General features: G+C 43.4%; 1 protein-coding gene across 9 annotated transcripts in view; it reads right to left on the reverse strand.

The window, feature by feature from the left end:
• Positions 1–19,917, reverse strand: part of LOC106573044 (membrane-associated guanylate kinase, WW and PDZ domain-containing protein 2) — a 324,009-nt gene that overhangs the window by 63,350 nt on the left and 240,742 nt on the right. For all 9 annotated transcript variants that reach the window (XM_014147683.3, XM_045696840.2, XM_014147669.3 and 6 more), the window contains 3 exons: positions 15,615–15,797; positions 12,790–13,316; positions 12,461–12,632 (listed from right to left, as the gene is read on the reverse strand). In XM_014147683.3, coding sequence (XP_014003158.3) covers positions 12,461–12,632; positions 12,790–13,316; positions 15,615–15,797 — 882 coding nt within the window. The remainder of the gene's footprint in view (positions 1–12,460; positions 12,633–12,789; positions 13,317–15,614; positions 15,798–19,917) is intronic.

Consider the following 19,917-nt stretch of genomic DNA (forward strand, 5'->3'; position numbering starts at 1 on the left):
TGCATCTTGTCTTCCAAATCTTATTGTCCACCAGAATGCTTTAGTATTGTCATACATGTGAGTATCGAAGACACCGTGAAAGACAGTCTTGATTTATATATACATCAAAATCAATACTTCATCAGACCCTATATTTCTTTGGTTCTGTAGCAGTTCAATAAAATATGTTCTAAACTCTGTTCATCACGACAATTAGGCATAGGACAACATTTTACTAACAAAACAGGTCCACTTTACTACAGCATGCACTAGTAAACATTGTACAGAAATCAACCATGCATAGTAGATTATTTTATACATTCTTTACTTTCTGCAGGGGTGATGTTGCAGTATGTAACTTCACCACCATACATTTAATCAGATATCAGTTTATAAATAGTTTCGTTCAAGTCACTGTTCCAGTTAATATTCAAGTTTATAAAATTGTCAGTGAAGTTGCCATAGCCCAAACTGTGATGAGGTACGTTTTTTTCTTGATTTCCTACGTAATTTTCCCAACCTCTGCATGTCAACCAACCAAAGCACATTTCTAGCTATGGCACTAGCAAAACATTTTTACTTCACACCCACGTTCACTGCAGCAAGGTCTCCTAATTCTTTCTTTGTTACCTCCCTATTTGAACCCCATATTAACTAAACACATGCCTTATTGATCCTTAGGATGCATTCATCAGTCGGGGGATAAAAGGCACATTAACAGGTATTTGTTCTACATTTGTAACTAGTGCTCTTGTCAGACCATTTCCTAACCACCTCATGAACTAAAGCTTGTTTTCGATCCCAGTATTTCTTAGTCCAATTAGTTCTACGTATATAGATCCCGAGCAATTACATTTAGACTTTCAATTATATAGGTTTAAAGGTTTAGAAAGCTCTTCTCACAGAATCCAAAATGATCATTTAGAAAATGTAATTCTTCTTGCGAATGAATAAAGACTTATGTCATCGGCATAAGCAGAGATAACTACACGACTATTTCCAACAGATACACCTTTTATCCTATCATCTTTTACAATTATTTTTAACAAGTGGCTGATGGCCAGCACATAGAGTGCTGCGCTAAGAGGACAAGCCTGCTTTACGCCTCTCTCAACAATGAAGGCTTCGGTCAGTGATCTGTTTATACTCACTTGTACAGTTAATTTTTCAAACAATAATTTACATTTTTTAATAAAACCATCTGGGAAACAATGCCATTTAAGAAATGCCCATACAGTTGAAGTCAGAAGTTTACATATACTTAGATTGGAGTCATTAAAACTCGTTTTTCAACCACTCCACACATTTCTTGTTAATAACAAACTATAGTTTTGGCAAGTCGGTTAGGACATCTACTTTGTGATCTACATCTACAAGTAATTTTTCCAACAATTGTTTACAGAGAGATTATTTCACTTATAATTCACTGTATCACAATTCCAGTGGGTCAGAAGTTTACATACACTACGTTGACTGTGCCTTTAAACAGCTTGGAAAATTCCATTAAATTATGTCATGGCTTTAGAAGCTTCTGATAGGCTAATTGACTTCAATTGAGTCAATTGGATGTGTCACTGTGGATGTATTTCAAGGCCTACCTTCAAACTCTGTGCCTCTTTGCTTGATATCATGGGAAAATCAAAAGAAATCAGCCAAGACATCAGAAAAAAATTGTAGACCTCCACAAGTCTGGTTCATCCTTGGGAGCAATTTCCAAATGCCTGAATGTACCATGTTCATCTGTACAAACAATAGTACGCAAGTATAAACACCATGGGACCACGCAGCCATCATACCGCTCAGGAAGGAGACGAGTTCAGAGATGAACGTACTTTGGTGCGAAAAGTGCAAATCAATCCCAGAACAACAGCAAAGGACCTTGTGAAGATGCTGGAGGAAACAGGTACAAAAGTATCGATATCCACAGTAAAACGAGTCCTATATCGACATAACCTGAAAAGTCGCTCAGCAAGGAAGGCACTGCTCCAAAACCGCTATAAAAAAAGCCAGACTACGGTTTGCAACTGCACATGGGGACAAAGATTGTACTTTTTGGAGAAATGTCCTCTGGTCTGATGAAACAAAAATATAACTGTTTGGCCATAATTACCATTGTTGTGTTTGGAGGAAAAAGGGGATGCTTGCAAGCCGAAGAACACCATCCCAACCGTGAAGCATGGGAGTGGCAGCATCATGTTGTGGGGGTGCTTTGCTGCAGGAGGGACTGGAACACTTCACAAAATAAATGGCATCATGAGGATGGAAAATTATGTGGATATATTGAAGCAACATCTCAAGACATCAGTCAGGAAGTTAAAGCTTGGTCGCAAATGGGTCTTCCAAACGGACAATGACCCCAAGCATACTTCCAAAGTTGTGGCAAAATGGCTTAAGGACAACAAAGTCAAAGTATTGGAGTGGCCATTACAAAGCCCTGACCTCAATCCCATAGAAAATTTGTGGGCAGAACTGAAAAAGCGTGTGTGAGCAAGGAGGCCTACAAACCTGAGTAAGTTACACCAGTTGTGAGGAGGAATGGGCCAAAATTCACCCAATTTTGGGAAGCTTGTGGAAGGCTACCCAAAATGTTTGACCCAAGTTAAACAATTTAAAGGCAATGTTACTAAATACTAATTGAGTGTATGTAAACTTCTGACTCACTGGGAATGTGATGAGAGAAATAAAAGCTGAAATAAATCACACTCTACTATTATTCTGACATTTCACATTCTTAAAATTAAGTGGTGATCCTAACTGACCTAAAACAGGGTATATTCACTTGGATAAAATGTCAGGAATTGTGAAAAACTGAGTTTAAATGTATTTGACTGAGGTGTATTTAAACTTCTGACTTCAACTGTAAATACTACCTCTGAATATAATCAAAGCTTTCTTCTGGTCTAAGCCCAGTATAAAGAAACCGGACTCACACGTGGAGGATCATATTTCTCTTACTGTACAAAGGTTTTCCAAAATTAATCTCCCTTTAAAAGCACACGTTCTCAAGCAAGATGGCACCGACAGATAGGGCAGCCGTGCTTCTAGCTCCTAGGCAACTTTGCAGTATTTAGTTTTGTTCTGTGTTATTTCTTACATTATTAGCCCAGAATTGTTTTTGTGTTATTACATACAGCCGGGAAGAACTTTTGGATATCAGAGCGAATGTAACTCACAAGCATTACAACTAGGAATACAATTTTCCCGAATTGGATCCTTTGTTTGTACCCCCCAGGGCAATTGAACTGATTCCAGAAGCTGATTGAAGGGGAGTGCACCCTGCGCCTTAGAAGCTTCTGATAAACAACGTGAAAAGGTGACTGTAATAAGCACTCATCATTTCAAATAGGCTACATGATTTATATATAAACACTTTAAATAGGTCAGGAGCCAGTCAGGTAGCCTAAGAAGGAACAAAAATGTATTATTTACGCTATATTATTTGCCTATTATTTCAAGGCTATAGCCGACAACTAAATAGTGAAGCATTTGCGAGTGCGAAACACTAGGCTGGCAGGAACATTTATTTTCTATAAATTGCGCATATAGGCTGTAACTTGCTTAGAATTAAATTCAAATGAAACGAAAAATGCCTTATTAGGCTCAGCGCCTTTCGCCAAACTTTCTAAAAGTGAATTCAGAGTGTGGCTTCAGGCTCATGCGATGGTGCCTGGAGAGGAGAGAATACCCACTGGGGAAACTAAACACCCTTTGGGACACTCTTGCCAGGCTGGGTAGGTATGCAGAGTTTTTTGTTTTTATATACAGTACCAGTCAAAAGTTTGGACACACCTACTCATTCAAGTGTTAAAAAAAACAACTATTTTCTACATTGTAGAATTGTAGAATAATAGTGAAGACATCAAAACTATGAAATAACACATATGGAATCATGTTGTAACCAAAAAAGTGTTAAACAAATCAAAATATATTTTAGATTCTTCAAAGTACCCACCCTTTGCCTTGATGACAGCTTTGCACCTTTGGAAAGGTCCCACAGTTGACAGTGCATGTCAGAGCAAAAACCAAGCCATGAGGTCGAAGGAATTGCCGTAGAGCTCTGAGACAGGATTGTGCCGAGGCATAATTATGGGGAAGGGTACCAAAAAATATCTGCAGCATTGAAGGTCCCCAAGAACACAGTGGCCTCCATCATTCTTAAATGGAAGAAGTTTGGAACCACCAAGAGACTTCCTAGAGCTGGCCGCCCAGCCAAACTGAGAAGGGCCTTGGGCCTTGTTTGTACCCCCCAGGGCAATTGAACTGATTCCAGAAGCTGATTGAAGGGGAGTGCACCCTGCGCCTTGGTCTGTTCACTACGACGCTTGTGACAGAACCACCCACCATACGGGTAGTTTGGCTAGGTCACGGGGGAGCCCTGACCTAACTTCCCGGGCGTACAGGAGAGAGCCGTGCAGCAAACCGGAGCCAATAAAGGAGTCAAGCGCTGAGTTCGACGTGAGATTCCGGGAAATGGTACTGGCGGAGAGGGCACTGCGGAGCGGGCGTGCAGAGGGGCAAGAAATGCATTACGGGGTGATGCACACTCTCTTGCCCATCCGCACGCACAGTCCGGTGCGGTCGGTACGGGCTCCGCAGCGTTGCCAGGCGAGAGTTGGCTGGCAGCCAGGAAGAAGTGTGCCGGCTCAACGCATCTGGCCGCCAGTGCGTCTCATTGGCCCAGTTTATCCTACGCCTGCTCTATGCACGGCTGCCCTCATTCCCCAGCACAGCCCAGTTCGCCCTGTGCCAGCGCTCCGCCCGTGCCGGGCTACAGTGACCATCCAGCCAGGACGGGGTGTGCCAGCCCTGAGCTCCAGACCTCCGGTGCGCCTCCACGGCCCAGTGTGCCCTGTGCCTGTTCTGCGCACCCAGTCTCCTGAAGGTCTCCCCAGTCCGGGGACACCGGTCCCAGCTCCACGCAGGAGGCCTCCAGCGACGCTCCTCAGCCCGGAGCCTCCAGCGACGCTCCTCAGCCCGGGGCATCCAGCGACGCTCCTCAGCCCGGGGCCTCCAGCGACGCCCCTCACCCCGGGGCCTCCAGCGACGCCCCTCAGCCCGGGGCCTCCAGCGACGCCCCTCAGCCCGGGGCCTCCAGCGACGCCCCTCAGCCCGGGGCCTCCAGCGACGCCTCTCAGCCCGGGGCCTCCAGCGACGCCCCTCAGCCCGGGGCCTCCAGCGACGCCTCTCAGCCCGGGGCCTCCAGCGACGCCTCTCAGCCCGGGGCCTCCAGCGACGCCTCTCAGCCCGGGGCCTCCAGCGACGCCTCTCAGCCCGGGGCCTCCAGCGAGGGTCTGCAGCCCGGAGCCTTCGGTAACGGTCTGTAGCCCAGACTTCACTGATCCTCAACACTGGGCTTCACAAGGGTGCGTGCTCAGCTGCCTCCTGTATTCCCTGTTCACCCATGACTGCGTGGCCACGCACGCCTCCAACTCGATCATCAAGTTTGCGGACCACACAACAGTAGTAGGCCTGATTACCAACAACGATGAGACAGCCTACAGGGAGGAGGTGAGGGCCCTGGGAGTGTGGTGTGTCAATGTCAACAAAACAAAGGGGCTGATCGTGGACTTCAGGAAACAGCAGAGGGAGCACCCCCCTATCCACAACGATGGGACCACAGTGGAGAAGGTGGAAAGATTCAAGTTCCTCGGCGCGTACACGTCACTGACAAACTGAAATGGTCCACCCACACAGACAGTGTGGTGAAGAAGGCGCAACAGCACCTCTTCAACCTTAGGAGGCTGAAGAAATCTGGCTTGGCACCTAAAACTCATAAACTTTTCCAGATGCACAATTGAGAGCATCATGTTTTGTTGTAGTACCGCCTGGTACCGCAACTGCACCGTCCGCAACTGCAGGGCTCTTCAGAGGGCAGTGTGGTCTGCCCAACGCATTAAAGGGGGCACACTGCCTTCCATCCAGGACATCTAGAGAATCCAGTGTTACAGGAAAGCCAAGAAGATCCACAAGGACCACAGCAACCCGAGCCACTGCCTGTTCACCCCTCTACCATCCAGAAGGCGAGGTCAGTACAGGTGTATCAAAGCTGGGACCGAGAGACTGAAAAACAGCTGCCATCTCAAGGCCATCAGACTGTTAAATAATCACCCCTAGCCCCCGCCCAGTACCCTGCCCTGAACTTTGGTCACTGTCACTAGCAGTCTATCACCTGGATACTCTACCATGCACCAGGCTGCTGCCCTATGTACATAGGCCCCCAAGTGGTGCAGCAGTCTAAGGCACTGCATCTCAGTGCTAGAGGCGTCACTACAGACCCTGGTTTGATTCCAGGCTTTATCACAACCGGCCGTGATTGGGAGTCCCATATGGCGGCGCACAATTAGCCCAGCGCTGTCCGGGTTAGGGTTTGGCCGGGGTAGGCAGTAATTGTAAATAAGAATTTGTTCTTAACTGACTTGCCTAATTAAAGTTTAAATAAAAACACTGGTCACTTTAATATTGTTTACATACTGTTTTACCACTTCATATGTATGTACTGTATTCTAGGACTATCTTATTTAACTATTGCTATACATATACTATTGTTCAGATATACTACATATTCTATCCCTATACTGTCCATATTGTCTATATATCCCATAACATATACAATGAACAAAAATATAAACGCAACATACAAAGTGTTGGTCCCATGTTTCATGAGCTAAAATAAAAGATCCCAGACATTTCCATACGCACAAGAAGCTTATTTTTCTAGAATGTTTTGCACAACTTTGTTTACATTCCTGTAAGTGAGTATTTCTCCTTTGCCAAGATAATCCATCCACCCGACAGGTGTGGCATATCAATAAGCTGATTAAACAACATGATTAATACACAGGTGCACCTTGTGCTGGGGACAATAAAAGGCTTATTGATATGCCACACTGTCTGGTAGATGGATTATCTTGGCAAAGGAGAAATACTCACTAACAGGGCTGTAAACAAATTTGTGCACAACATTTGATAGAAATATGTTCTTTGTGCGTATGACATTTTTTGGAAATCTTATATTTCATCTCATGAAACATGGTGCGTTTATATTTTTGTTCAGTAATAGTTGTAGTAAAGTTCAGCTTCATTCCTCAGAGGGGAAATATGTTACTGCCAGGAGATACTGTATGTGCTTCAGTCATAAAAACATTCTCTCATATCTTTGGTCTCAGCTAGCTAGCCGGCCAGTATTTACCAAAGTGACTAGCCAACAAGCTAGCTACTTAAACTAAACCCATTAAATACACTCGCTGGAAATAAACACTTATCCTAACACCAAGACTTATATCAACATCCTTAGCTCGCCCATTCACTAAACATACTGTTAATATTTCAGTGTGTGATTCTCTATACTCTCATTCTATCTAGTGTACACGTGACAAACTCACTACTCACCACGCTTGTGCACACACACACACACACACACACACACACACACACACACACACACACACACACACACACACACACACACACACACACACACGGTCTAGGTTCTACTGCATACTTTATGCTGTACCTGGCGTGACAATCTCTACCCTCCCCAACTGCCAACCTCCTACCCGATCCCCCTCCCCCAGTCTCTCCTCCCTCTCACCCACACACACAGATCTAAGTGCAGCAGCAGCAGAGTTATCCAGGTTTGTACAGGGTTGGTGGTAGCAAACTAGCTAGTCTCCCTCAGCATAAGGGTTGGCTAATGCTAATTTAACCCTTCTGCAATTTCTGCGCCCAGTGGAAATCAAATTAACATAATAAAAAAATCCCCATCAAAATACATCTGTTTGCATGGGCTGTGTCTCACAGAATCGTCTGAACTGTTTAGCCGCCAAACTCTACAACCCCCACAAGCATCACAGGACTCGTTTGAAGTTGGTACAGCCTCTTCTGCTAACTTCTGTCTGTAGCGTCCGAACAGCGCCCGAATATGACCCATCTGTGGAAATGTGAGTCTCTCACGAACACGTACATGTAGGTTGTCACAAGACTCGTCTGAAGGTCCCCAGTACCAGTTAAAAAAATGTATGGAAGTATATATGGAGATGGTTTAATGCCTAAAATAAGGGGTTAAATACATCTTAGATATAGGACAGACACTTCAGAACAAACTTCCTTTAGATGTTTTTGGGGTACTATCTGTTGTTCCATGTAGTGAGTTACTCAATGCGTTTCTATGGGCTAACAGCAGTAATGGCAAATTCAATGTTTATTTTTGTTGTTTTTTTTACCTTAAGGGGTCATACATTTCAAAATCTATTCCATATAGCTTAGTAGAACCCCCCCCCCCCCCCCTCCCACCTACTACGCCTGTCTTCCTCCCTTTCTATTTATTTTGACTTGAGCTATCGCTAGTAAAGTGCCACATTAAAACTTGGTCCGGCCCGAAGATATCGCTAGCAAACTTGCATCATTGTATCAACTAGCCTATTGTTTCCTGTGCCAGTAAGCTCAGGACAGACAGCTGTTTTTTGCGCAAGGGAAACGTTTTCAGGTATTTGATGACGTTTCCACTGGATATATGGGATCATCAGATCATTATATTTTGCTCTTTCACACAGAGGCTCTGTATGTGTGTCTTACAGTGTCAGTGTAAGTATGTGTGAGTGTGTGGGTGGTCGGAGTCCAGTGTGTGTATAGTGTCAGTGCGAAATAGTTAGTGCAAAAAAGGGTAAATGCAGTTTGTTTGTGTGTGTGTGTGTGTGTGTGTGTGTGTGTGTGTGTGTGTGTGTGTGTGTGTGTGTGTGTGTGTGTGTGTGTGTGTGTGTGTGTGTGTGTGTGTGTGTGTGTGTGTGTGTGTGTGTGTGTGTGTGTGTGTGTGTGTGTGTGTGTGTGTGTGTGTGTGTGTGTGTGTGTGTGTGTGTGTGTCTACCAGCAGTGATTGAGTGTTATCTAGACCTGGGTGCAGAGGCTGTTGCATGTGTACCAGTAAAGGCTAGCTGCAATTTAAACACTATCATGTAATGAACTATAAACTAAGTAAACTAAACTGAACATAAATTAACTATATGCATTGAAACCTTTGGAGGAGAAAATATCAGAGCCAGCATAATATTGTTTAGGTTGTCACATAAGTGTGCGGTCCATTTTCCTATTCTTCTCTTTCCCTCTGTCACACCATGTCTAACAGGCAGCAGCTGTGCCATCACATCCATATCATACCAGAATCCTTTGGGCCTGGCCATTATGGAGCCAAACACCCCTCGGCTGTTTGTGTGTGTAATTGCCGCAGTAAATTAGCTCCATTCATTAAAATCACCCTTATATTTTTGTGACTACCTGGACCTACCATTTGGTTTTTAAGTATTGAAACCAAACCATTTGATTTGAATGAAAAGTGTTTTAATAAACAACGTGAAAATGTGACTGTAATAAGCACTCATCATTTCAAATAGGCTACATGATTTATATATAAACACTTTAAATAGGTCAGGAGCCAGTCAGGTAGCCTAAGAAGGAACAAAAATTTATTATTTACGCTATATTATTTGCCTATTATTTCAAGGCTATAGCCGACAACTAAATAGTGAAGCATTTGCGAGTGCGAAACACTAGGCTGGCAGGAACATTTATTTTCTATAAATTGCGCATATAGGCTGTAACTTGCTTAGAATTAAATTCAAATGAAACGAAAAATGCCTTATTAGGCTCAGCGCCTTTCGCCAAACTTTCTAAAAGTGAATTCAGAGTGTGGCTTCAGGCTCATGCGATGGTGCCTGGAGAGCAGAGAATACCCACTGGGGAAACTAAACACCCTTTGGGACACTCTTGCCAGGCTGGGTAGGTATGCAGAGTTTTTTGTTTTTATATACAGTACCAGTCAAAAGTTTGGACACACCTACTCATTCAAGTGTTAAAAAAAACAACTATTTTCTACATTGTAGAATTGTAGAATAATAGTGAAGACATCAAAACTATGAAATAACACATATGGAATCATGTTGTAACCAAAAAAGTGTTAAACAAATCAAAATATATTTTAGATTCTTCAAAGTACCCACCCTTTGCCTTGATGACAGCTTTGCACCTTTGGAAAGGTCCCACAGTTGACAGTGCATATCAGAGAAAAAACCAAGCCATGAGGTCGAAGGAATTGCCGTAGAGCTCTGAGACAGGATTGTGCCGAGGCATAATTATGGGGAAGGGTACCAAAAAATATCTGCAGCATTGAAGGTCCCCAAGAACACAGTGGCCTCCATCATTCTTAAATGGAAGAAGTTTGGAACCACCAAGAGACTTCCTAGAGCTGGCCGCCCAGCCAAACTGAGAAGGGCCTTGGGCCTTGGTCAAGTAGGTGAACAAGAATGCAATGGTCACTCTGACAGAGCTCCAGAATTCCACTGTGGAGATGGGAGAAACTTACAGAAGGACAACCATCTCCGCAGAACTCAACCAATCAGGTCTTTATGGTAGAGTGGCCAGACAGAATCCACTCCTCAGTAAAAGGCACATGCCTTTTGGTTCTAGACTTGGCGCTCTGGTACTGCACGACAAGCGGTACCGGAGTGCCAAGTCTAGGACCAAAAGGCTCCTCAACAGCTTCTACCCCCAAGCCATAAGACTGCTGAACAATTCATAAAATGGCCACCGGACAATTTACATTGACCCCCCCCCCCCCCTCCCTTTTACACACTGCTGCTACTCACTGGTTGTTTGTTACCTATGCAAAGTCACTTCGCCCCCACCTACATGTACAGGTTACCTCAACTAGCCTGTACCCCCACACACTGACCTAGTACCGGTGCCCTCTGTATATAGCCTTGTTATTGTTATTCTTATTGTGTTACTTTTTATTATAACTTTTTATTTTAGTCTACTTGGTAAATATTTTCTTCTTCTTGGACTGCACTGTTGGTTAAGGGATTGTAAGTAAGCATTTCACGGTAAAGTCTACACTTGTTGTATTCGGCGCATATGACAAAGTTTGATTTGATTTTCTGGTCTGATGAAACCCAGATGGAACTCTATGGCCTGAATGCTAAGCATCACGTCTGGAAGAAAAACCTGGCACCATCCCTACGGTGAAGCATGGTGGTGGCAGCATTATGCTGTGGGGATCTTTTTCAGGGGCAGGGCCTGGGAGGCTAGCTAGGATCGAGAGAAAGATGAACGGAGCAAAGTACAGAGAGATCCTTGATGAAAACCTGCTCCAGAGTGCTCAGGACCTCAGACTGGGGGGGAAGGTTCACCTTCCAACAAGACAACGACCCTAAGCACACAGCCAAGACAATGCAGGAGTGGCTTTGGGACAAGTTTCTGATTGTCCTTGAGTGGCCCAGCCAGAGCCCGGACTTGAACCCGATCGAACATCTCTGGAGAGACCTGAAAATAGCTGTGCAGCGATGCTCCGTATCTAACCTGACAGAGCTTGAGAGGATCTGTGCCAAGCTTGTAGCATCATACCCAAGAAGAGTCGAGTCTGAAATTGCTGACAAAACGATTTCATCCATTTTAATTTGGGTATGTCATTTTAGGCGAAGATTTGAAAAAGGGTCAGATCCTTTTAAGAATAAGGCTGTAACATAACAAAATGTGGAAAAAGTCAAGGGGTCTGAATACTTTCCAAATGCACTGTATGTATTAATGTGTGTGTGTGTCCTCAAGTCTGCATGTGTGTGTATGCATGTGTGCCTATGTGTATGTGTGTGTGAGTTGTTCTATGGGTCGGCTGGTACAGGCAGCCTAAGGTAATTAGCAACGCCCTTGGGCCAAAGATGGTGGTGTATTTCATTCTTCCACTCATTTCAGAAGCACAAAGGGACATACATCGTAAAGGATAGTGATAGAGTGTGGTCAAGTGCAAACACAGCCGATTCTGCACCACACAACAACCTTGATGACTAGGGTCCGATTCTCCTGATAGAATCCTTCCTGTCTGTACCCCTCTTTGTATCCATCAATCTCCCCTCTCTAAATTCCAACTGTGCAATCATAAAAGTGAAAATACAAGAAGGAAAAAAAAGAGAGAAAGGGAGGGACAAATGCTCCCTATATGATGAAGCACCCAGTAGCTCTTAAATACTGTACTGTACATAGGTCTGTAGAAACAGGTCTGTTGTGGTATGTCTGTCAGTGAATGCTTAAAAAGAGACATCCTTCAAGACAACCTAAATAATTTGAGATCTTTCATCAATCTCCTCTTTGAACCACAAGTGTCTGCAGGTGGAACATACTGTACGTATAAGGATTGCAAAGGTGTATTATCATTGAGTGAAAATAAAAATCTAAAAAGAGAGAGAGAGAGACACATGCTGATAAACAGCGAGATAGATACCCTTTTGACACTTATGTGACAACCTGAACAATTATTATGCTGGCTCTGATATTTTCTCCTCGCATTGTTATTTCCAGCACTGTGTCCATTCTAGGATCTATTGTGGGTGCTTAACCAAGCCACCCTAGTACATTTTGGCTTGGCTCAGCTAAGCTCAGTAGTGTGAAAAGGGTAATCAAGTCAGAAAGAGGCTGTTCAAGAGACAGAGAGACTTACCTTCCCCTCCTCCTCTCTGTATGAGTAGCGTGGCCTCGGCTCCGACAGGACACTCTTTGAGCAGCTCCACCACACGGCCGTGTCCCGCCCCCGCCACGCCCTGCTGGTTCACCTCCAGGATCAGGTCTCCTTCATTCAGACCCACTCCGTCCTGCACAACCGGCTCCAACACCTGTACAACACGGAACATAGTCAGGTATGAGGACGGAAAAGTAGGGGTGACGACAGACAGAGGGACGGATGGACAAACGGACACAGACAGAGCAGTAGAATACACAATGCAAAATGTACAACATACAGAGAAGGTTAACACAAGAATAACACCCCACCTGTTTGACCCGCTGGCCCGTGGGGCTGTCGGCGATGGTGAACCCGAACCCCTCCGCCCTCTTCACCATAGTCACTGTCAGCAGCTCCACCCCCTGGATCACACCACCGGTGATCCCCGTCGCCCCTGACGACACCATGGAGACATTGTCGTCGCGAGGCGTCACGGCCGGAGCGGACCCGGGGTTGGTGGGTGGTAATGAGGACCCATCCAGGTGGGTGTCCCCAGGGTGGGGTGCCCCTGGCTGGGCTAGTGAAGGGAGCTGAGAGCTCAGGGAGAGGTACTCCAGGTAATGGTTGTAGCTGCTACGCCCGTTCACCACCATGGGGTGGTGTTCCATGCCAATGGGGGTCAGGGAGTTTCCGGCGGACGCCCCGCTGGGGTCCTCGGGGTCAAAAGGCAAGGGGTAGCCCCGGCAGAGGACCAGGGTGACACTTTCTCCAATGAGAACAGATTGGAAGAGTTTGACCACATCGGCGTGAGTGGTGCCCAGGCAGCAGATGTCATTGATGTAGACGATGACATCACCTAAAGGGGGAGGAGGCAGAGTTCTTGTTCATTAGGAATCAAACGGAAGAAGATGGTCTGAAACAGGTATAAAAACATACTGTACTGAACAAACACATTCAAATGTGTCTCAGCTAAGTCTATCATCGGAATCTCTAGCGAACTATAGAGTGTGTATAATTACTAAACACAGAAGAAGGCCGATGTCTCTAGAGCAGGGGTAGGCAACTAGATTCAGCTGGGGGACAATTTTTGTCAGAGCAGATGGTAATTTGTACACTGCAAATGTTATGTATTTATTTTGGATCCCCATTAGCTGCTGCCAAGGCACATTATAGCACTTACAAAGTATACCCAAAAAGAGATTGTATTTACCTTGATAACATTGAGACATGATCACGTCTCTCTTTTTATTTTTAGGAACACTTGGGAACAGATTTTCTTTGCTGAATTGGTGATTTTACAGTACATTTTTACCAAACACTAAAATCCCCCAAAAACATTAATATTTTGGGGGCCAAAGAAATACACTCGTGGGCTGGTTTCACCTGTTGCCGACCCCTGCCCTAGAGTGTCACAGAGGCCCATGATATCAGTATGGCAGCAGAGTTAGAATGAAGGCAAAGCTCTACATGGGTGTGTGTGTGAGTGTGTGGGGAAATACTACTTGAGTAAAAGTCTAAAAGTTTTGATTTTAAATATAATTAAGTATCAAAAGTAAATGTAATTGCTTAAATATACTTTAGTAGCAAAAGTAAAAGTATCATTTCAAATTCCTTATATTAATCAAACCAGATGGCACCATTTTCTAGTTTATTTTACTTACGAATAGCCAGGGGCACACTCCAACATCATTTACAAACCAAGCATGTGTGTTTAGTGAGTCCACCAGATCAGAGGCAGTACGCATGACCAGGGATAAGTGCATGAATTTGACAATCTTTCTGTCCTGCTAAGCATTCAAAATGTAACGAGTACTTTTGGGTGTCAGGGAAAATGTATGTAGTAAATAGTACATTACTTTCAATAGGAATGTAGTGTAAAGTAAAAGTTGTCAAAAATATAAGTACAGATACCCCCAAAAAACGACTTAAGTAGTACTTTAAATTATTTTACTTGACTACTTTACACCACTGTGTGTATGTGTGTGTGTGTGTGTGTGTGTGTGTGTGTGTGTGTGTGTGTGTGTGTGTGTGTGTGTGTGTGTGTGTGTGTGTGTGTGTGTGTGAGTGTGTGTGTGTGTGTGTGTGTGTGTGTGTGTGTGTGTCTGTGTGTGTGTGCAGCAGAGGCTCAGTGTGTCTCTGTGGACATGCCAGCCATCTGGAGTGTATTGGCACCAAGAGACAACCATCACACTGCCACTGTACTGCTATGCCAACCTGGTGATGGTTAACAAACACACACGCGTCCAGACACACACACACGTACACATACTCCCCTCCCACACAGCAACACCACAGCTCAAATAGGCCAGCAAATATCAGTCAGGGATGGTGTTTGTGAGTGTGTGTGTGTGTGTTTGTGTATGTTTGGCAACGTCAAAGAGAGGGAGACAGCAAGCAGAAGAGAGTGAAATCAGGACAGTGAGCGAGCAAGAGGGAGATAGAGGGCTCTATTTTAATGGTAAATGTTAGCGCACGTCCAGGGGTGTGTCAGAAATATTTGAGCAATTTTCACTGTGGGAATTATGAGCGCCATAGCTAGCGGTGGCGCGAAAGTACTGGGTTTTGATGGATAAATAAATTATAGACGTGATGAGGGCTTGGCCACTCATTGGCCAATCAACGCATTTCATGGCTTAAAACTGTATGCTGTTGTCTCAAGTTCTGTAGGTTATTGACGGTCTTTGGGTTGTCATCGACTCCAATTCACCTGGGGGCACGAAATATTCTCTTCCTAGTCCATAGTGGATTGATACAGTTTATCAAATAGCATAGGCTACAGTAACAAGTCAAAAAATGTAAAACTCCAGTGCTTGCTCAATATGTTTGGAGTGGTGACAGTCAACATTGTGGTAATTGGCTTCAAATATAGGCCTTTACGTATCGCACTTCTCCTCAAATAAAAAATACTAGGCTCCCATAAATGGTATTGTATGTGTGAGGCACGTTTTCAATAAGCAAGATCTAGCCTAGGCTGACCGTTATGTTATTGTATGCCTGAATAATTTGAATATGTTTGGAGGAGCACGTCTTTGGTAAATGCCGCACCACCCACCCACCCACACACCCACCCACATAGAGGAATGTGGCTTCATATATTTCATGATTTTGTAACAACTAAATTGTGTGTGTGTGGTTAGTTCCTAAAACACAGTACCTGTGTCCATCTTCTGATTCTGTGCAGCGGGGCCCTCGGGTATGACACTCTTGACCTGCAGGAACTCATCTGGTTCGTCCCCTCCAATGATGGTGAAGCCAAAGCCCATGTTACTCTTCTGGAGAGCCGTGGACAGAAAGGAGCCCTTCAGCTGGGTGGGGTCCCTCGTGAATTGGGGCTTCTCTGGAGAATTGTGTGTGTGGGGGGGGGGGGGGGGGTTAGAGTAGGCCAGTAATACAGTAGAATAATCAGTCCTAAAATATATATATGCAGTTGAAGTTTCCATACACTTATGTTGGAGTCATTAAAACTCTTTTTTCAACCACTCCACAAATTTCTTGTTAACAAACTATAGTTTTTGCAAGTCGGTTAGGACATCTACTTTGTGCATGGTACAAGTAATTTTTCCAACAATTGTTTACAGACAGATTATTTCACTTATAATTCACCGTATCGCAATTCCAGTGGGTCAGACGTTTACATACACTAAAATGACTGTGCCTTTAAACAGCTTGGAAAATTCCAGAAAATTATGACATGGCTTTAGAAGCTTCTGATAGGCTAATTGACAACATTTGAGTCAATTGGAGGTGTACCTGTGGATGTATTTCAAGGCCTACCTTCAAACTCAGTGCCTCTTTGCTTGACATAATGGGAAAATCTAAACAAATCAGCCAAGACCTCAGAAAAAGAATTGTAGACATCCACAAGTCTGGCTCATCCTTGGGAGCAATTTCCAAACTCCTGAATGTACCACATTCATCTGTACAAACAATAGTACGCAAGTGTAAACACCATGGGCCAACGCAGCCGTCATACTGCTCAGGAAGGAGACACATTCTGTCTCCTAGAGATGGATGTACGTTGGTGCGAAAGTGCAAATCAATCCCAGAACAACAGCAAAGGACCTTGTGAAGATGCTGGAGGAAACAGGTACAAAAGTATCTATATCCACAGTAAAACAAGTTCTATATCGACATAACCTGAAAGGCCGCTCAGCAAGGAAGAAGCCACTGCTCCAAAACCGACATAAAAAAGCCAGACTACGGTTTGCAACTGCACATGGGGACGAAGATTGTACTTTTTGGAGAAATGTCCTCTGGTCTGATGAAACGAAAATAGAACTGTTTGGCCATAGTGACCATCATTATGTTTGGAGGAAAAAGGGGGACGCTTGCAAGCTGAAGAACACCATCCCAACCGTCAAGCACGGGGGTGGCAGCATCATGTTGTGGGGGTGCTTTGCTGCAGGAGGGACTGGTGCACTTCACAAAATAAATGGCATCATGAGGATGGAAAATTATGTGGATATATTGAAGCAACATCTCAAGACATCAGTCAGGAAGTTAAAACCTGTTTCGGAAAGGGGTTCCGCTTTTGGAACGTTTCGACAACATCCGGTGAAACTGCAGAGGGCGAAATTCAAAATAAATTATTACAAATATTTAACTTTCATACATTCACAAGTGCAATACACCAAATTAAAGCCTAACTTCTTGTTAATCTTGCCACCATGTCAGATCTCAAAAAGGCTTTACGGTGAAAGCAAACCATGCTATTATCTGAGGACAGCACCCCATCAAACAAACACAGTCAATCATATTTCATCCCGCCAGGCGCGACACAAAACTCAGAAATAACGATATAATTCATGCCTTACCTTTGAAGATCTTCCTCAGTTAGCACTCCAATATGTCCCATAAACATCATAAATGGTCCTTTTGTTCTATTAATTGCATCTTTATATCTCCAAAATGTCAATTTATTTGGCGTGTTTGATTTAAAAAAAAACACCGGTTCCAACTTGCGCAATATGACCACAAAATATCTAATAAGTTACCTGTAATCTTGATCCAAACATTTCAAACAAATTTCCTAATACAACTTTAAGTATTTTTTTACGTAAATAATCAATAAAATTTAAGACGGGATAAACTGCAATCAATAGCGGATAAAAACAAAGTGGAGCGAGCTTTCAAGTCGCGCCCCTAACAAACAGTACACTAGACTCGACCCTCGTTCTGAACTGCCCTACTTTTTTATTTCTCAAAGGAAAAACATCAACCAATTTCTAAAGACTGCTGACATCCAGTGGAAGCAATAGAAACTACAAGCAAGTGCCTTAGAAATCTAGATCCCCATAGAAACCCATTGAAAAGAGAGTGACCTCAAAAAAAAAGTCCTGGATGGTTTGTCCTCGGGGTTTCGCCTGCCAAATAAGTTCTGTTATACTCACAAACACAATTTTAACAGTTTTAGAATTCTATCCAAATCTACTAATTATATGTATATCCTAGCTTCTGGGCCTGAGTAGCAGGCAGTTTACTTTGGGCACGCTTTTCATCCGGACGAGAAAATACCGCCCCCTATCCCAAACAAGTTAAAGCTTGGTCGTAAATGGGTTTTCCAAATTGACAATGACCCCAAGAATGCTTCCAAAGTTGTGGCAAAATGGCTTAAGGACAACAAAGTCAAGGTATTGGAGTGGTCATCACAAAGCCCTGACCTCAATCCCATAGAAAATTTGTTGACAGAACTGAAAAAGCATGTGCGAGCAAGGAGGCCTACAAACCTGACTAAGTTACACCAGCTCTGTCAGGAGGAATGGGACACAGTTCACCCAACTTATTGTGGGAAGCTTGTGGAAGTCTACCCGAAACATTTCACCCAAGTTAAACAATTTAATGGCAATGCTACCAAATACTAATTGAGTGTATGTAAACTTCTGACCCACTGGGAATGTGATGAGAGAAATAAAAGCTGAAATAAATCATTCTCTCTACTATTATTCTGACATTTAACATTCTTAAAATAAAGTGGCGATCCTAACTGACTTAAGACAGGGAATATTTACTAGGGTTAAATGTCAGGAATTGTGAAATACTGAGTTTAAATGTATTTGGCTAAGGTGTATGTAAACATCCGACTTCAACTGTATATGCATATATATATTTATTTTTTTTATGCGGTGAGGGAAGAGAGATATATCAGAAACCGTTAGGCAGGACCAGGAAGTAAAGCCCAGTCTCCGGCACAGGGATCATATGTGGACTAGAGTTTGCAGTGTTACCCACTCAGGCCAAACTCAGGCACAATAATAATCCCTCTTATAGTGAATACATCCATGCAGGACAACTTTATCACTATAAGCGGTTGATTGCTAATACAGCATTCAATATAAGTGGAGTGCACTGTACTGTCTGTATCTAATATTATATGCCATTTAGCAGATGATTTTATAGTATTTGTATGTGATTCTTGTGGAAATTTAACCCACATCCTTAGTATTGCCAGGGCTGGCACCAGAACGAACAGGCATTTGATTTGGCCAGTTTTTTACGGGACCTTCTGGGTGTTATAATAAAGACAATAGGCAGCTCGTGAGTTTCAAGTTTGGGGAAGCTTACAATTTTCCTACCATTTCTACCTATCTGCATGGCAGTTCTGATTATTTTTGTATTCGCATTTTCGTTAAACAGTTTCATTTCAATAATAACGTTTTTGTTTTTAAAAATTATTGTCACCTGGTTAATCATAAAAATATGAATTAAAATGATAAAAATCTCAAATTAAAATTAAACTAATGCCTTTGACATATGGACACATTGAGGGTGTTCTTTAATGGAAGCCTATCAAATATAATCCAGTTAGAATCAGGAATTTCCCAGGTCAGCTGTTTAGGCCCCTTGCTTTTTTTCAATTTTTACTAACGATATGCCACCTACTTTGAGTAAAGCTAGAGTTTCTATGTATGCGGATGACTCAACGGCATACACGTCAGCTACTACAGCGACTGAAATGACTGCAGCACTTAACAAAGAGCTGCAGTTAGTTTCAGAGTGGGTGGCAAAGAATAAGTTAGCCCTAAATATTTCTAAAACTAAAAGCATTGTATTTGGAACAAAACACTCACTAAATCCTAAACCTCAACTAAATCTTGTAATAAATAATGTGTAAATTGAGCACATTGAGATGACTAAACCGCTTGGAGTAACACTAGATTGTAAACTGTCATGGTCAAAACATATTGATGCAGTAGTAGCTAAGATGGGGCGAAGTTTGTCTGTAATAAAGCAATGCTAAGCCTTCTAAACAACACTATCAACAAGGCAGGACCTACAGGCCATAGTTTTGTCGCACCTTGACCACTGTTCAGTCTTGTGGTCAGGTGCCACAAAAAAGGACTTAGGAAAATTGTAATTGGCTCAGAACAGGGCATATGCATGTCAATCTCTCCTGGCTGAAAGTGGAGGAGAGATTGACTTGATCACTACTTTTATTTATGAGAGGTATTGACATGAAT

The sequence above is a fragment of the Salmo salar genome, chromosome 16 (assembly GCF_965601325.2).
Source record: "Salmo salar chromosome 16, fSalSal1, whole genome shotgun sequence".
Lineage (NCBI taxonomy): Eukaryota > Metazoa > Chordata > Actinopteri > Salmoniformes > Salmonidae > Salmo > Salmo salar.